The sequence below is a fragment of the Pleurodeles waltl genome, chromosome 1_2, assembly GCF_031143425.1.
Source record: "Pleurodeles waltl isolate 20211129_DDA chromosome 1_2, aPleWal1.hap1.20221129, whole genome shotgun sequence".
NCBI classification, from domain to species: Eukaryota; Metazoa; Chordata; class Amphibia; order Caudata; family Salamandridae; genus Pleurodeles; species Pleurodeles waltl.
Genome location: NC_090437.1, coordinates 131373032 through 131393032, shown reverse-complemented (window position 1 = coordinate 131393032; position 20001 = coordinate 131373032). Strand labels below are relative to the sequence as shown.

The following is a 20001-nucleotide window of genomic DNA, read 5'->3' as shown; positions in this document are numbered from 1 at the left end:
GTTCCAGGAGAAAATATTTGGGTGGGGGAGTGGGCATCCCTGTCTTGTTACCCTCTGTAGCTGGAAGAATGGAGACCTGCCCATGTTCACGGACAACTGCTATTTAATCTGAATTGAGCATGTGAATCTATGAAACATCACTGTGGAAAAATAAAAACAGTTACTTACCCGTAACTGTAGTTCTTCAGTAATGGCAGCGTTCATAGTCCTATGCGACCCACCCTCACCTTCTCTCTGGTACTAATACATAATCATGCTTGTGCTGTGAATATTTGAGACGAAAGCATTGGAGTGGAGTGTTCCAAAGGGTGCTGAAGTTTGGTCTCTTTTTAAACAATAGTTTGTCACTATACTTGTTTTTGATAATTGTGTGCTGTTTTTAAGGATCTTTTAAATCCAGTGTTGTAGGAAAGTACCATCTTGCCTGGCATGTTACCCCCATTTTTCACTGTATATATGTTGTTTTAGTTGTATGTGTCACTGGGACCCTGCCAGCCAGGGCCCCAGTGCTCATAAGTGTGCCTGAATGTGTTACCTGTGTTATGACTAACTGTCTCACTGAGGCTCTGCTAACCAGAACCTCAGTGGTTATGCTCTCTCATTTCTTTCCAAATTGTCACTAACAGGCTAGTGACCAATTTTACCAATTTACATTGGCTTACTGGAACACCCTTATAATTCCCTAGTATATGGTACTGAGGTACCCAGGGTATTGGGGTTCCAGGAGATCCCTATGGGCTGCAGCATTTCTTTTGCCACCCATAGGGAGCTCTGACAATTCTTACACTGGCCTGCCACTGCAGCCTGAGTGAAATAACGTCCACGTTATTTCACAGCCATTTTACACTGCACTTAAGTAACTTATAAGTCACCTATATGTCTAACCTTTACATGGTAAAGGTTAGGTGCAAAGTTACTTAGTGTGAGGGCACCCTGGCACTAGCCAAGGTGCCCCCACATTGTTCAGGGCCAATTCCCCAGACTTTGTGAGTGCGGGGACACCATTACACGCGTGCACTACATATGGGTCACTACCTATATGTAGCTTCACAATGGTAACTCTGAATATGGCCATGTAACATGTCTATGATCATGGAATTGCCCCCTCTATGCCATCCTGGCATAGTTGGCACAATCCCATGATCCCAGTGGTCTGTAGCACAGACCCTGGTACTGCCAAACTGCCTTTCCTGGGGTTTCACTGCAGCTGCTGCCGCTGCTGCCAACCCCTCAGACAGGTTTCTACCCTCCTAGGGTCCAGCCAGGCTTGGCCCAGGATGGCAGAACAAAGGACTTTCTCTGAGAGAGGGTGTTACACCCTCTCCCTTTTGGAAAATGGTGTGAAGGCAGGGGAGGAGTAGCCTCCTCCAGCCTCTGGAAATGCTTTCATGGGCACATATGGTGCCCATTTCTGCATAAGCCAGTCTACACCGGTTCAGGGACCCCTTAGCCCTGCTCTGGCGTGAAACTGGACAAAGGAAGGGGGAGTGACCACTCCCCTGACCTGCACCTCCCCTGGGAGGTGCCCAGAGCTCCTCCAGTGTGCTCCAGACCTCTGCCATCTTGGAAACAGAGGTGCTGCTGGCACACTGGACTGCTCTGAGTGGCCAGTGCCACCAGGTGACATCAGAGACTCCTTCTGATAGGCTCCTTCAGGTGTTGCTAGCCTATCCTCTCTCCTAGGTAGCCAAACCCTCTTTTCTGGCTATTTAGGGTCTCTGTCTCTGGGGATTCCTTAGATAACGAATGCAAGAGCTCATCCGAGTTCCTCTGCATCTCTCTCTTCACCTTCTGCCAAGGAATCGACTGCTGACCGCGCTGGAAGCCTGCAAAACTGCAACAAAGTAGCAAAGACGACTACTGCAACTCTGTAACGCTGATCCTGCCGCCTTCTCGACCGTTTTCCTGGTGGTGCATGCTGTGGTGGTAGTCTGCCTCCTCTCTGCACTAGACGCTCCGAAGAAATCTCCCGTGGGTCGACGGAATCGTCCCCCTGCAACCGCAGGCACCAAAGAACTGCATCACTGGTACCCTGGGTCTCCTCTCAGCACGACGAGCGAGGTCCCTTGAATCCAGCAACTCTGTCCAAGTGACTCCCACAGTCCAGTGACTCTTCAGTCCAAGTTTGGTGGAGGTAAGTTCTTGCCTCCCCACGCCAGACTGCATTGCTGGGAACCGCGACTTTTGCAGCTACTCCGGCCTCTGTGCACTTCCGGCGGAAATCCTTTGTGCACAGTCCAGCCTGGGTCCACGGCACTCTAACCTGCATTGCATGACCTCCTAAGTTGTCCTCCGGCGACGTGGGACTCCTTTGTGCGACTTCGGGTGAGCATCGTTTCTCTCCACTTCGTAGTGCCTGTTCCGGCACTTCTGCGGGTGCTGCCTGCTTCTGACAGGGCTCCTTGTCTTGCTCGACGCCCCCTCTGTCCCCAGACGCAATTGGCGACATCCTGGTCCCTCCTGGGCCACAGCAGCATCCGAAAACCCGAACTGCACGATTTGCAGCTAGCAAGGCTTGTTGGCGGTCTTTCTTCAGGAAAACACTTCTGCACGACTCTCCACGGCTTGGGGGATCCATCCACCAAACGGGAAGTCTCTAGCCCTTGTCGTTCCTGCAGAACCTTCAGCTTCTACTGTCCAGTAGCAGCTTCTTTGCACCCACAGCTGGCATTTCCTGGGCTTCTGCCCATCTCCGACTTGCTTGTGACTTTTGGACTTGGTCCCCTTGTTCCACAGGTATCCTCGACTGGAAATCCATTGTTGTTGCATTGCTGGTTTGTGTCTTTCCTGCAGACTTCCCCTATCACGACTTCTATGTCCTTTGGGGAACTTTAGTGCACTTTGCACTCACTTTTCAGGGTCTTGGGGTGGGCTATTTTTCTAACCCTTACTATTTTCTAATAGTCCCAGCGACCCTCTACAAGGTCACATAGGTTTGGGGTCCATTCGTGGTTCGCATTCCACTTTTGGAGTATATGGTTTGTGTTGCCCCTATCCCTATGTGTCCCCATTGCATCCTATTGTAACTATACATTGTTTGCACTGTTTTCTAATACTATTACTTCTTATTTTGGTATTGTGTACATATATCTTGTGTATATTTGCTATCCTCATACTGAGGGTACACTCTGAGATACTTTGGCATATTGTCATAAAAATAAAGTACCTTTATTTTTAGTATATCTGTGTATTGTGTTTTCTTATGATATTGTGCATATGACACTAGTGGTACTGTAGGAGCTTCACTCGTCTCCTAGTTCAGCCTAAGCTGCTCTGCTAAGCTACCATTATCTATCAGCCTAAGCTGCTAGACACCCTATACACTAATAAGGGATAACTGGGCCTGGTGCAAGTACCCCTTGGTACTCACTACAAGCCAGTCCAGCCTCCTACAAATGTAAACTGTATTTGTTAGTATTGCCATTCTTTCCCCTGCCCTACAACAATTTACAATGCATTCAGAGTCTCTAAAAATAAAAGGCTGAACGATATGGATTTTTTTAATATAACAAACATAACCTATGATCATTTAATGAAAAGACGTGCACAGAATTATTTTAGAATACTTGGATGCGCCCCCCACCCCCCAAAGCTTACTTGTGGTGTATCAAACAACACAAATGACTTGCTTGAAGTGTACTTTAACTGCGGGCTGCTGCTTTCCTTTGTATCTAGAGAAGAAATGGCGCACCGACAAGACCCCCACAAATCACAAAACCTTCAGAAACTCCATCCAACATCACCACCAGTTAATAAGGACCACCAAAAAACTCGCCCTGCAACAACGCATCAATAAACGCCCACAACAGAAAGGAGCTTTTAACAATCATCAGAGTTCTCCAACTCCACTGGCATTCCCCAGTCACAAGAACTCTGTGAAAACCTCGCCAGCTACTTACATTGCAAGATCGCAGACATTTACGACTGCTTCACCACCCAGACCCCCTCCCCTCCCCCCCCCCGACTATCGCCACCAGCCTGTCGACCAAGCATCACCATGCCAACCCCCCCCGCTCTAAATCCCCACCCTTCTCCTCTGGAACAACATCACCGACACAGAGACCCGCAACATCATGGCAACCATCCACTCTGGAGCACCCACCGATCCCTGCCCTCACCACATAAATGAAGCCAAAGTCAGCAACATAATCGCACCCAAACTCTGGCATACCATCAACCGCTCCTTCGAAACTGCCACTTTCCCAGAGTTGGAAACCTTCTACTGAAGAAACCTACCGCCGATCCAACAGAACTCAAGAACTACCGGCCCATCTCCCTGCTCCTCTTTCCAGCCAGAGTCCTTGACAAGGCAGCCAACAAACAACTCATTGCCTTCCTGGAAGCAAACCACATCCTGGACCCCTCAGTCAGGATTCAGAAGCAAACATAGCACTGAGACCTCTCTCCACAGAGTACATCCGCACCCTCCTCGACAAGACAGTCTTCCTCATCCTCCTGGACCTTTCTGCCGCCTTCAACAGTCTCACTCGACACGCTACACACCTGTCTCCACAAAGCCAGCATCCGAGACTCAGCACTGCAATGGCTTCACGTTCCTCAACGTCAGAACACAGCAGAAGGTCTTACTCCTTCTCTTCCCCTCCCCCCCCTTTCTTTTGGAAGCCATCAAGATCATCTGCTGCGTCCCCCAAGGACCCTCTTCAATCTCTACATGACCCCACTGGATGCCATTGTCAGAAGCCATGCAATCAACATCATCTCCTACGCCGACAACACCCAACTGATAGTTCTTTGCAGTGGTCGGGTTGTTGGTGAAAGACTCTCCATGAAGGAATGAAAGCAGTTGCCACCTGGATGAAAGATAGTTCCTCAAACGGAACTTGGACAAAACAGAAGTCCTCATCGTCTGCTCACACCCTCAACCTGGAACGAGTCCTGGTGGCCCGCCGCCCTTGGAAACGCCCCCACCAACCACGCCCGCAACCTCAGCATCATCTTAGACTCGGCACTCTCAATGGACTGACAGGTGAGCGCATTCTCAATGGACGGACAGGTGAGCGCAGTCTCATCTGGTTGCTTCCACATTGTGCACATGCTTCGAAAAATCTACTGGTTGATCCCCACTGAAGCCGGAAGGACAGTCACCCAGGCCCTTGTCCGCAGCCGCCTCGACTACGGCAATGCACTCTATACCGGAACCACCGCCAAAACCCGGAAAAGACTACAACGCATCCAGAACGCCTCCGCCAGTCTCAAGAATGCCCCACGACACACACAACTCCGCCATTCTAAGAGACCGACACTGGCTGCGTATTGACCAGAGAATAGCCTTCAGGCTCCTGACCAATGCCTACAAGGCCCTACACAATACTGGACCAGCCTACCTCGACCACAGACTCTCCTTCTTCACTCCCACCAGACATCTCTGCACTGCCGACCAGGCTGTCGCCAACATCCATCTCTCATTCTACCCCCCCCACCCCCTTTACCCGGCATCTGTAAACCACACCCGGGGAAAGAACCTTCTCCCACATTGCCTCCAAGACCTGGAACATCCTCCCCATCCACCTCTGGCAATCTCTCTGTCATAGTTCAGAGGACCTCAAGACCTGGCTCGTCGACTGATCCTCCGCACCCCGCCCACTGCCCCCAGCACCTTGAGACCCTCACTGGTGAGTAGCCGTGCTTTGATAAATCCCGAATTGTTTCTCTGAGATAAAACTCTGCTCCACATGATGTAAATGTTGACATTACAATCAGTAATTTAGTCTAGTGAGACCCGTCAGCCTTCTGCGTATGTATAACACGTAAATTTTATTTGCTCTTTTGTTGCCTTCATACTTTATCATTCTAATCTACAGGAAGGATATATTGAGCATTGATAAACTGGAAGCACAGTTGAAAGCCTGTAACTGCCGACTTGTATTTTCTAGAGCCAAAGTAAGTAAAATTCTTTCCTAGGAATGTTACAAACCCTTAAATAACTCATTGACGTAAAGGGAGCAGTCATTGCGTGGTTATATTGAACGTGCTTGCTCAAATGTGCCAGCATGATGATGGTCGTGCCGCAGGCCTTCCTCAACCATTGAAATGTGAGGTCTATACATTAAGCATCATTAAAACTCAGTAATGGTAACAAACGTTTTAGTATACATAATGCTTAACCGTGTTACAACTGCTAGTAAGAATTTTGTAAAAGTAAAACATGAGAAGTTTGCTGTTGGGTAGCTTCTATTTTTCAGTTTTGGAGTCCTTCCTACTTGCTTTTCTCAGCCTCATATTTAATTTCTTCACCCGGGGGCTGCAGATGAACCCCTTCGCTGCCAGGCCTTTTCCCCCCTCCTGTGCTGAGCCTTTTTTTTGGCTATTTGGGGCAGTTCACGCTTAGGCCCTCAACTTTTTGTCCACATACGCTAGCCAAGCCTAATTTGCGTCCTTTTTTCCAACATCCTAGGGATTCTAGAGGTACCCAGACTTTGTGGGTTCCCCAGGAGGAGGCCAAGAAATTAGCCAAAATACAGTGAAAATTTTGTTTCTTTCAAAAAAATGGGGAAAAGGGGCTGCAGAAGAAGGCTTGTGGATTTTCCCTGAAAAGGGCATCAACAAAGAGTTTGTGGTGCTAAAATCACCAGCTTCCCAGCTTTCAGGAACAGGCAGACTTGAATCAGAAAACCCAATTTTTTCACACAATTTTGGCATTTTACTGGGATATACCCCATTTTTACGATTTTTTTGGTGCTTTCAGCCTCCTTCCAGTCAGTGACAGAAATGGGCATGAAACCAACGCTGGATCCCAGAAACCACAACATTTCTGAAAAGTAGATAAAATTCTGAATTCAGCAAGGGGTAATTTGTGTAGATCCTACAAGGGTTTCCTACAGAAAATAGCAACTGAATAAGAAAAATATTGAAATTGAGGTGGAAAAAAAAGCAATTTTTCTCTACGTTTTACTCTAACATTTTCCTACAATGTCAGATTTTTGAAAGCAATATACTGTTACGTCTGCTGGACTCTTCTGGTTGCGGGGATATATAGGGCTTGTAGGTTCATCAAGAACTCTAGGTACCCAGAGCCAGTAAATGACCTGCACCCTGCAGTGGGTTTTCATTCTATACCGGGTATACAGCAATTCATTTGCTGAAATATAAAGAGTAAAAAATAGCTATCAAGAAAACCTTTGTATTTCCAAAATGGGCACAAGAGAAGGTGTTGAGAAGCAGTGGTTATTTGCACATCTCTGAATTCCGGGGTGCCCATACTAGCATGTGAATTACAGGGCATTTCTCAAATAGACGTCTTTTTTACACACTGTCTTACATTTGGAAGGGATAAATGTAGAGAAAGACAAGGGGCAATAACACTTGTTTTGCTATTCTATGTTCCCCCAAGTCTCCCGATAAAAATGATACCTCACTTGTGTGGGTAGACCTAGCGCCTGCGACAGGATATGCCCCAAAACACAACGTGGACACATCACAGAAAACAGAGGTGTTTGTTGCCAGGTGCCTACCTGTAGATTTTGGCCTTTAGCTCAGCCGGCACCTAGGGAAACCTACCAAACCTGTGCATTTTTTAAAACTAGAGACCTAGGAGAATCCAAGATGGGGTGACTTGTGGGGCGCTGACCAGGTTCTGTTACCCAGAATCCTTTGCAAACCTCAAACTTTGGCTAAAAAAACACATTTTCCTCACATTTCGGTGACAGAAAGTTCTGGAATCTGAGAGGAGCCCCAAATTTCCTTCCACCCAGCGTTCCCCCAAGTCTCCCGATAAAAATGATACCTCACTTGTGTGGGTAGGTCTAGCGCCCGCGACAGGAAATGGCCCAAAACACAACGTGGACACATCACATTTTTTCATAGAAAACAGTGCCTACCTGTGGATTTTGGCCTCTAGCTCAGCCGGCCCGGGGGGGGGGGGGGGGCAGAAATGGCCTAAAATAAATTTGTCCCCCCCCCCCCCCACCCCCCTCCCCTGGAGTGACCCTTGCCTACAAGGTCACTCCCCTTGCGTGACGGCGCAAACAAAAAAGATCCCTGGTGCCTAGTGGTTTCTGCCCCCCTTGGGGGCAGATTAACCAACAATCGGCCAATCTGCCCCCAAGGGGGGCAGAAATGGGCTAAAATAAATTCCCCCCCCCCCCTTTCCCAGGGAGCGACCCTTGTGTACAAGGTCGCTCCCCTTGCGTGACGGCCAAAAAAAAATCCCTAGAATCGGCCAATCTGCCCCCAAGGGAGGCAGAAATGGTCTAAATACAATTTGCCCCCCCAGGGGAGCGACCCTTGCCTAATGGGTCGCTCCCCATCTGTAAAACAAAAAAAAAATCCCTGGTGCCTAGTGGTAATCAAAATAGGCTGATCTACCCCCCAGGGGGGCAGAAATGGCCTAAAATAATCCCCCCCTCCCCCTTGCCTAAGGGGTCGCTCCCCTTGCGTGAAATTCACGCAAAAAAAAAAAATCTCCCTGGTGTCTAATGGTTTCTGCACCCCTTGGGGGCAGATTGGCCTCATCAAAATAGGCCAATCTGCCCCCAAGGGGGGGCAGAAATGGTCCAAATATAATTTGTCCCCTAGGGGAGCGACCCTTGCCTAAGGGGTCGCTCCCCACCTAAAAAAGAAAACATAACAAAAAAAAAAATGATCCCTGGTGCCTAGAGGTTTCTGCCCCAAGGGGGGTGCAGAAAAGGCCTTCCCAAAAAAATGCCCCCCCGGGAGCGACCCTTGCCCAAAAAAAATCCCTGGTGTCTAGTGGGGTTTCAAAAGCCGGATTGCAAGCAATCCGGCTTTTGAAACCCTGGGAGAGACTTCAAAGGGAAGGAAATACATTGCCTTCCCTTTGAAGCCCCTCCGGGCTTCGCATTTCTCTTTCAATCGTGCTGGAAGCAGAGCTTCCAGCACGATGGGGGAGACCCTGTGACTAATCAGTACGCGCTGACGTCACAGGGGGGGTCTGGGTGGAAGGGGAAGGGCTTCCCCTTTCATCCCTGACTTGGGGGGGGGGGGGGGGGGGGAAACCCCACAGAGGGAGCGCTAGCGCTCCCTCTGGGCTCTGTGACCAGGACGTAATGGTTACGTCCTGGGCACAGCAGCACTGTGCCTCAGGACGTAACAATTACGTCCTGGGCACAGAACAGGTTAAGTGGACGTGAAGCCAATTATGCTTAGGTTGATCCCTTGTATGCCGTTCTCAAAAGTACTTTATTTTTTATTTTTGAAGTAATATATTTTTTTTATTTTTTAACGCTGGGCGTTAGCATGGGGGGGGGGGAACAAGGACCTGGTTGTGGGGCATATGTATATGTTCGGAGTTGCGTTCTCCAGGAATTCTGATTTGCAGTTTCCTATTTTACTTTATCTTCACTCTAGAAGATGTCTAATTAACTTTACATTTTCATTAACTGCTGCTTGAATAACCAATTGCTATTTTTTCCCCTCTAGCCCTCAGTATTAGCGTTGTGCCTTCTCAGTCTGGAAGTTGAAACCTTAAAATCAAATGACCTGTTTGAAATTGCACTCCGTGTTCAAAAGCATTCAAGGGTAAGCTTTCAACCATTTTAGAAATGTTCATGGCAAAGAACTACCTTGATTTGCATTATTGTTTGGAGTGTGTGGGAGTGGGAGGCTGCCCTGTTCAGTGCTACATTCGCACAGACGTCGCAGCTTGTGTCACAGCCTTTATGCTCTGTCTGCTTTTCAGTGTGTTCTGTTCTTGCGGGCTAAGCTTAGCTTGCATTCCTACACTGTGGGGCACCATGATGTGGGCCATCCTTCATAATGCTTATTTTGTCTGTTTTTATATACCAGTGTGTTGCATGAGTTCTTCTTGTTTTTTTTTTCTTGTTTTTTTCCTTCAGTTTAGTATACCGATTACACCTAGTTTGTCTTGGCTCATATAGGTGGCTGTACATGTACAACAGTTAATGTTTCAACACTATTATTGATGTCATGGTTAGAATTGTTCCCAACTTTTCATACAGAAGTACAACAGTTTGTCACCATATCCTTATGCCACCCCAGTCTGGTTCGCCAGCTCAGGAGAATGGGAATGTCACTTACACTTCATTATGCGTTTATGATTTGTTGTTTTCCGGAACGTAACAGATCTTCTCCTTCATTTGTTGCCTAAATCCGTTACTTCATTTGCTGCCTAAATCCGTTCCATCCTTTCATATCATTGTATCCCTCCACTGGTTTAATTACTGCAGGATCAGTGTCCCATTTCCTCTTGTTATCCTGCTGGAACACATTTGGAGTTAACACCTTGTTGCCACTTTAACAAGGTGTCTTGTCTGGAATGCATTTGTGTTCCAAGATTCACCTAAGTGAGCCCCTGGCTATGAAATTGGCCCTCTTATGTCCCATAGCGATTGTTGCTTGGGCAAGGGCTGTTTTTCGCTACTCATGTCCTGGATTGTCTTTAAAACTTAGGCTTTCTTCACAGGGTGACAACTGATTCCTGGTCCCTCTTTTGAGTGCAGCAGTACTGATTGGGTCATCTGGTTCCCTGTGCCCAGTCTGCTGTGATTAATTCACCTCAGCATATCACAATGTTTGATGGCATGTGTGGCTGTAGATCGATATGCTCTGCATACCCTTGCCATTTAGTGTTTGGTCCGGAGTTGTGACCTGTCTTTGCTCCGTCCTTCGACTCGCTCCGGTTTGAAATCTTTCCTCCATCTTATCCTAGTTTTAAGGTATTATTTTCACTTGTGCTTCTTCCACCTTTGCTCTCTTCAGCTCATCAGTCCGGGCCCTGACCACATGCCCTTTGGGGTGTCTGCACCCAGACTGGGTCTATCTTCCATGCAACACTGACGGACAAGACCTGATGGAATGGATTCCATTCTTCTTCTACCCCCAGTGCTACACAGTTTCCTCACACTGATTGCCATCTGGTGTGTGATCTCTGCCGCTCCTCTGGTCATCACGAGGCTACCTGTGATATCTTCAAATCATTTCCGATCAAAGGCTCTTCGGGACCAAAGAGAACGCTGATTGCAAATGGTGCACAAGACTTTGGATGACACCATGGACATCTTTGGGGAGAAACACCCAGGAGGAGCTCCCTGCTGGAGGACCTTTCCAATTGGCACTCCTGCGACTCCGCCGTCAATTTGGACATTGAAAGCCATGAGATTACCTCAGTGTGTCCAGTTAGTAGCATGGTTCCTCCTGCCCATCCCAAGGCTCTTAAAAGACCCCTTCTCAAAGTCGCCGGTACACCTCTGCCAACCGTCCATGGTCAGAACAGAAAGGCTACTTAGGCTGCCCCTCTGTCAGGCTTTGCAGAGAAAACATCTGCCAAGGCGAAGCCACCGTGCTTAGCTTCAACCTCCTTTTCCTTGGACTGAAAGTGTCTCCGTCTCGAGCGGAACACCTCCATTGTACACTTTGATGCTGACCAAATCACACCCACTAAAATCTCCGGTGCCGAAACACGCAGCGCAGAGATCATCGGACAAGACTCAAGCCAGTCTTCTGCTACCCCTTCTTCTTTGGAGCCTATGCTGAAGACTATGGACGCATGTGAGCTCTGCCTCCAAATGAAGGGGGTACAGGATGCATTATTGCTTCATCACTTTTACTATTTGAAAAGGAAGCTTTGGACCCTCGTCCACCTTAGAAGAAGAGGGACAAGGCCCCTAGTCTACCATATAGGCCTTGTCCATCTTCTCCTTCCACCTCCCTTGCCTCCTCATTCTCTCACGTCTCCTACATCGGGAGATTATACTCCTCAGGGTTCCTCTTTATTTGCTGGGGGAGATCTAGGTGGGCCACAACACAAACCTGACCCTTGGGATACTTATGGCCCTGACCCTATCCCCTCTAATAATCCAGGTTTCTACCCTGCCTGCTCCTCACCGCCAGAGGACACTACTTCATACCAACAGTAGTGGCATGAGCAGCTGCCTTTCATAATGTAGAATTACATAGTCACTATCGAACAGGACTGTCCCTTCGATACCCTTACTTCTACACATAGGGTTACTCAGTTCCTACCAATGCCACCTGGCTTGCTTCATCATGCTGATATGTTTTACAGAGCCTGTCTGCTCTAGGAGTATCTGATAAGAAATACAAATTTGCTCCCTCTGACCCCATATCTATCATGGGGGGGGGGGAGGCCGAGAGGGGGGTGGTGTGTGTGTGTGTATAATATATATGTGTGTATAATATATATATTCGATGGCATGTGTAGCTGCAGATACACATGCTGTGCACAGTCCGCCGTCTGGTGTTGGGCTCGGAGTGTTACAAGTTGTTTTTCTTCGAAGAAGTCTTTTCGAGTCACGAGACCGAGGGACTCCTCCCATTTCGATTCCATTGCGCATGGGCGTCGACTCCATCTTAGATTGTTTTTTTTTTTTCCGCCATCGGGTTCGGACGTGTTCCTTTTCGCTCCGTGTTTCGGGTCGGAAAGTTAGTTAGAATCTCGGAAAAAAACGTCGGTATTGTTTGCGTTCGGTATCGGGTTAGTTACAACAAATCGACACCGAATTTTGAAGAGCTCCGGTGGCCCTTTGGGTTTTTTTCGATTTGTGTTTTTATTTTTTATTTTTATTTTTATTCCCCCCCCCCCCCTCCCCAGTCGGGGCCTGGTCAGCCCGGCCACGTGCAACTTCCAGGCTGATGGAACGGACCCCATTCCGCTTCTGTCCAAAATGCCATAACAAGTATCCGTATACGGATCAGCATCTGGTCTGTAACTTGTGCTTGTCCCCCGAGCACAAGGAGGATACTTGTGAAGCCTGTCGAGCGTTTCGGTCGAGGAAGACGCTGAGAGACCGAAGAGCCAGGAGACTACAAATCAAGATCGTTTCGAGGAGGAAGAAGAAGCTTTCTCCATCCACGAGTCGGATTCTGAAGAACTCGATGACGAAGAAACAACCAAAACCGTGAGTAAGACGTCGAAAATCAAGACTCACGAGAAGTCCACAAAAGCCCAGGGGACGCCACCGCCAACAGGCCATGGCTTAACCGGAAACACTAGGTGACCGATCCAAGGCACCGAAAAAGGGCATGCTGGTGTCAGTCATCCGTCTCCGGTCGAGATACCGCCACACCGCAACCTCGGAGCCGCGAGAAAACTTCGGCACAGCGGCACCGAAGAATTTCGGCACCGAGACACCACGCCGAAAACAAAGAAGGTTTCTTCGGAGCCTAAAAAGACTTCCGAAAAGGTTTCGGTTCCGAAACATCCAGCCTCGGAGCCGAAAACTAGTTCCTATACAGAGGAACACGGATTAACCTCCCAATTACATAGATTTGGAGAGGAGCTTCAAGCTGTAGAGCCTGACTACACGCAAAGAAGGCTTCATATTCATGAGGACACAGGGAAGATCACCACTCTTCCCCCAATCAGGATAAAAAGGAAACTTGCCTTTCAACAAGGGGACAAGCAACCACAGGCAAAGGTGGCAAAGAAAACAACCCCACCACCATCAACACATGCATCACCAGCAACAACTCCACCACTGATGCACTCACCAGCTCATACCACAATGAGTCAGGATGATCCCGATGCATGGGACCTTTACGATGCTCTAGTGTCTGACAACAGCCCAGACTCCTATCCTACAAAACCCTCACCACCTGAGGACAGTACATCCTACACACAGGTGGTCGCAAGGGCAGCCAAATTTCACAACGTCACCTTGCATTCTGAACCAATTGAGGATGACTTTCTCTTTAACACCCTATCCTCCACCCATAGCCAGTACCAAAGCCTTCCCATGCTCCCAGGAATGCTAAGACATTGAAAACAAATATTTAAGGATCCAGTTAAAGGCAGAGCCATAACTCCAAGGGTGGAGAAAAAGTACAAGCCACCGCCAACAGATCCAATCTATATTACAACACAACTAACACCAGACTCAGTAGTTGTCGGGGCAACTCGTAAGAGAGCCAACTCTCATACCTCAGGAGACGCACCACCTCCAGACAAGGAGAGCTGCAAATTTGATGCTGCAGGAAAAAGGGTTGCAGCACAAGCAGCAAATCAATGGCGTATTGCCAATTCACAAGCACTTTTGGCAAGATACGACAGAGCTCATTGGGATGAAATGCAACATTTCATTGAACATTTACCCAAGGAGTTCCAAAAAAGAGCGCAACAGGTGGTGGAAGAGGGACAAAGTATCTCAAATAATCAGATACGGTCTTCCATGGATGCAGCAGATACAGCTGTAAGGGCAAACACTGCAATCACAATACGAAGGCACGCATGGCTGCGCACTTCAGGGTTCAAGCCGGAAATCCAACAAGCTGTGCTCAATATGCCATTTAATGAACAGCAATTGTTTGGGCCGGAGGTAGACACTGCCATTGAGAAACTCAAAAAAGACACCGATACAGCCAAAGCCATGGGCGCACTCTACTCCCCGCAGAGCAGAGGCACATTTCGGAAAACACCTTTTCGGGGAGGGTTTCGAGGTCAATCCACAGAAACCACAACCTCACAAACAAGGCCTACTTACCAGGGTCAATATCAGAGGGGAGGTTTTCGGGGGCAATATAGAGGGGGCCAATTCCCAAGAAATCGAGAAATTCCAAGGCCCCAAAACTCCTCAAAATAAACAGTGACTCACAAGTCACACAACCCCATCACATAACACCTGTGGGGGGAAGACTAAGCCAATTTTACAAACATTGGGAGGAAATAACAACAGACACTTGGGTCTTAGCAATTATCCAGCATGGTTATTGCATAGAATTTCTCCAATTCCCTCCAAACGTCCCACCGAAAACACACTATGTCAAAACAACATATACATCTTCTAGGACTAGAAGTTCAAGCATTGCCACAAAAGGACGCAATAGAATTCGTACCAAATCTACAAAAAACACAGGAGTTTACTCACTGTACTTTCTAATACCCAAAAAGGACAAAACTCTGAGACCAATACTAGATCTCAGAACACTAAATACCTACATCAAATCAGACCACTTTCACTGGTCACGTTACAAGACGTAATTCCACTACTCAAACAGCAAGACTACATGACCACATTAGATCTAAAAGATGCGTATTTCCATATACCAATACATCCTTCACACAGAAAATACCTAAGGTTCGTATTCCAAGGAATACATTACCAATTCAAAGTGTTGCCATTCGGAATAACAACTGCGCCAAGAGTTTTTACAAAATGCCTGGCAGTAGTAGCAGCACATATCAGAAGGCAGCAAATACATGTGTTCCCGTACTTAGACGACTGGTTAATCAAAACCAACACGCTAAGACAGTGTTCACAGCACACAAAATATGTCATACAGACCCTTCACAAGCTAGGTTTCTCCATCTACGCGAAGTCACACCTTTTGCCGTGTCAAACACAGCAATACTTAGGAGCGACAATCAACACAGCAAAAGGGATTGCCACTCCAAGTCCACAAAGGGTTCAAACATTTCACAAGGTAATACAGGCCATGTATCCAACACAAAAGATACAAGTCAAAATGATAATGAAACTCCTAGGCATGATGTCTTCATGCATAGCCATTGTCCCTAACGCAAGATTGCACATGCGGCCCTTACAACAGTGCCTAGCATCACAATGGTCACAAGCACAGGGTCAACTTCTAGATCTGGTGTTGATAGACCGCCAAACATACATCTCGCTTCTATGGTGGAACAGTACAAATTTAAACCGAGGGCGGCCTTTCCAAGACCCAGTGCCACAATACGTCATAACGACAGATGCTTCCATGACAGGGTGGGGAGAACACCTCAATCAACACAGCATCCAAGGACAATGGGACATACATCAGAGGCAGTTTCACATAAATCACTTGGAACTGTTAGCAGTATTTCTGGCGCTGAAAGCATTTCAACCCATAATAACCCAAAAATACATTCTTGTCAAAACAGACAACATGACAACAATGTATTATCTAAACAAACAAGGAGGGACACACTCGACACAGTTGTGCCTCCTAACACAAAAAATATGGCATTGGGCGATTCACAACCACATTCGCCTAATAGCACAATTTATTCCAGGGATTCAGAACCAGTTGGCAGACAATCTCTCTCGAGATCACCAACAAACCCACGAATGGGAAATTCACCCCCAAATACTAAACAATTACTTTCAAATTTCGGGGACACCTCAAATAGATCTATTTGCAACAAAGGAAAACTCAAAATGCCAAAACTTCGCATCCAGGTACCCACAAGATCAATCCCAAGGCAATGCTCTATGGATGAACTGGTCTGGGATATTTGCGTACGCTTTTCCCCCTCTCCCTCTCCTTCCATATCTAGTAAACAGGTTGAGTCAAAACAAACTCCAACTCATACTAATAGCACCAACATGGGCAAGGCAACCTTGGTACACAACACTACTAGACCTTTCAGTAGTACCTCATGACAAACTACCAAACAAACCAGAACTGTTAACACAACACAAACAACAGATCACACATCCAAATCCAGCATCTTAGAATCTAGCAATTTGGCTCCTGAAATCCTAGAATTCGGACACTTAGCCCTCACACAAGAATGTATGCAGGTCATAAGACAAGCTAGGAAACCTACCACTAGACACTGCTATGCAAATAAGTGGAAAAGATTTGTGTATTACTGCCACAATAATCAAATTCAGCCATTACACGCATCTCCAAAAGATATAGTAGGATATTTACTACATTTGCAAAAATCAAATCTAGCTTTCTCTTCCATAAAGGTACATCTCACCGCAATATCAGCTTACCTGCAAATTACTCATTCAACTTCACTATTTAGAATACCAGTCATTAAAGCTTTTATGGAAGGCCTAAAGAGAATCATACCACCAAGAACACCACCTGTTCCTTCATGGAACCTCAACATTGTCTTAACAAGACTCATGGGTCCACCTTTCGAGCCCATGCATTCTTGTGAAATGCAATACTTAACGTGGAAAGTTGCATTTTTGATTGCCATCACATCTCTAAGAAGAGTGAGTGAGATTCAAGCATTTACCATACAAGAACCATTTATTCAAATACATAAAAATAAAGTAGTTCTCAGGACAAATCCAAAATTTTTACCAAAGGTTATCTCACTGTTACACTTAAATCAAACAGTAGAATTACCAGTGTTCTTCCCACAGCCAGATTCTGTAGCTGAAAGAGCACTACATACATTAGACATCAAAAGAGCACTAATGTACTATATTGACAGGACAAAACTAATTAGAAAAACAAAACTACTATTTATTGCCTTTCAAAAACCTCATACAGGAAATCCATTTTCAAAACAAGGCATTGCTAGATGGATAGTTAAGTGTATTCAAACCTGCTATCTTAAAGCAAAGAGAGAGCTGCCTATTACACAAAAGGCACACTCAACCAGAAAGATAGGTGCTACCATGGCCTTTCTAGGAAATATTCCAATGAACGAAATATGTAAGGCAGCAACATGGTCTACGCCTCATACATTTACCAAGCACTACTGTGTAGATGTGTTAACTGCACAACACGCCACAGTGGGTCAAGCTGTACTAAGAACATTATTTCAAACTACTTCAACTCCTACAGGCTGAACCACCGCTTTTGGGGAGATAACTGCTTACTAGTCTATGCACAGCATGTGTATCTGCAGCTACACATGCCATCGAACGGAAAATGTCACTTACCCAGTGTACATCTGTTCGTGGCATTAGTCGCTGCAGATTCACATGCGCCCACCCGCCTCCCCGGGAGCCTGTAGCTGTTTAGAAGTAGATCTTCAGCATTTGTACATTTGTAAATATATTACTTTAACCTTTATTATGTACATGCGTATTCATTCCATTGCATGGGCACTATTACTAGCATACACAACTCCTACCTCACCCTCTGCGGGGAAAACAATCTAAGATGGAGTCGACGCCCATGCGCAATGGAATCAAAATGGGAGGAGTCCCTCGGTCTTGTGACTCGAAAAGACTTCATCGAAGAAAAACAACTTGTAACACTCCTAGCCCAACACCAGACGGTGGACTGTGCACAGCATGTGAATCTGCAGCGACTAATGCCACGAACAGATGTACACTGGGTAAGTGACATTTTCCACATATATGTATATATATGTGTATATGTATATATATATATATATATGTTCAATGGCATGTGTAGCTGCTGATACACATGCTGTGCATTATCCTGCCACCTAGTGTTGGGCTCGGAGCGTTACAAGTTGTTTTTCTTCGAAGAAGTCTTTTCGAGTCACAAGACCGAGGGACTCCTCCCCTTTAGGCTCCATTGCGCATGGGCGTCGCCTCCACCTTTAGATTGTTTTTTTTTTTTTTTCCGCCATCTGGTTCGGACGTGTTCCTCTTTGCTCCGTATTTTGGTTCGGAAAAGTTAGTTAACAAACGGAAAATTCAACGGTATTGTTTGCGATCGGTATCGGGTTAGACATAGCACATCGACACCGAAGAAAAGAAGAGCTCAGGCAGCCCTTCGGGGCTTCCACTCCTCGACCGGGCCTGGTCGGCCCGACCGTGTGCATCTTCAAGGCTCATCGAACGGACCCCATTCCGCTTCTGCCCCAAATGCCACGCTAAGTATACTTATACAGACCAACATTTGGTCTGTAATCAGTGTTTGTCCCCCGAACACAAAGAGGATACGTGCGAGGCCTGTCGGGCATTTAGTTCCAAGAAGACGCTGCGCAACCGGAGAGCTCGAAGGCTTCAAATGGCGTCGACACCGGCCGGACTCCCCGACGTCGAAGAGGAGACATTCTCCATCCCAGATTTGGACTCTGGCGAGCCCCAGAGTGAACAGCCAACGAGGCAACAAACCATGAGTAAACCAGCCCCAGCCAAAACTTACTCGAAAATCATGAAGGTCCAGGGGGCGCCACCGCCGACAGGCCATGGCTTTACCCGAAAGCACGGTGACCAAGCATCGGCACCGAAAAAGGGCACACAGCAGCCGAAGACATCTGACTCCGGTCGAGATACCGGCTCAGAATATACTCTGCACCGAGATACCGGCTCCGACCAAACTCGCACCGAGAGATCGGCACCCCAAAATCAAAAAAGGTTTCTTCGGAGCCTAAAAAGACTGTTGAAGGTTTTGGTGCCGAAACACCCAGCCTCTGAGACGAAACAAAACTCCTATACGGACGAACAGGGCCTTTCCTCACAACTACAGGGCCACAAGTTTGGACAAGAACTGGAGATGGGAGAGCCAGACCATACACAGAAGAGGAGGCTCCATATACAAAAAGACACGGGGAAAATAAGAACTCTTCCCCCAATTAAAATGAAGCGGAAGCTTGCATTCCATGAAACGGAAATGCAGCCAAAAGCAAAGGTGGCAAAAAAAAAACACCACCACATTTTTCTCCACTGCCATCACCACATCTGTCCCCAATAGCAACGCCCCCAATGATGCAGTCACCAACGCACACAGGGATGAGCAAAGATGACCCAGATGCATGGGATCTGTACGATGCACCAGTCACTGATAATAGTCCTTACTGTTACCCGGCAAGGCCATCACCACCAGAGGACAGTACTGCTTATATGCAGGTGGTTTCCAGGGCAGCTACTTTCCATAACGCAGCATTACATTCAGAACCTATAGAAGATGATTTTTTTTAATTCAATACCCTGTCATCAACACATAGCCAATACCAAAGCATGACAATGTTACCAGGCATGTTAAAACACGCCAAACAGGTGTTTCAACCACAGAACCTTCCACCTCACAGGCCAGACCCACATACCAGAGCCAATACCAAAGAGGAGGTTTTCCGGGACAATATAGGGGTTGACAGTTCCCTAAACCATGAGGGAAATTCCAAAGCTCAAAAACCCCACAAACTAAACAGTGACTCAAACGTCACAAACCCCCAACACCTGTGGGGGGGGAGACTCGCAGATTATTACCAAAATTGGCAAGACATAACTACGGAGTCGTGGGTCCTAGCCATTATCCAACATGATTATTGCATAGAATTCCGACAATTGCCACCAAATGTTGCCTCCAAGAGCACACAACATGTCCAAACAACACTTGGATCTGTTACAAATAGAAGTCCAAGCATTGTTACAAAAAGCA

General features: G+C 47.0%; 1 protein-coding gene across 1 annotated transcript in view; it reads left to right on the top strand.

Annotated features, from left to right (window-relative positions):
• CCNG2 (cyclin G2) overlaps positions 1-20001 on the top strand; it is a 67130-nt gene that overhangs the window by 33520 nt on the left and 13609 nt on the right. Inside the window, exons 5-6 of the mRNA XM_069236819.1 lie at positions 5823-5901; positions 9400-9498. Of these exons, the coding sequence (XP_069092920.1) occupies positions 5823-5901; positions 9400-9498 (178 nt within the window). The remainder of the gene's footprint in view (positions 1-5822; positions 5902-9399; positions 9499-20001) is intronic.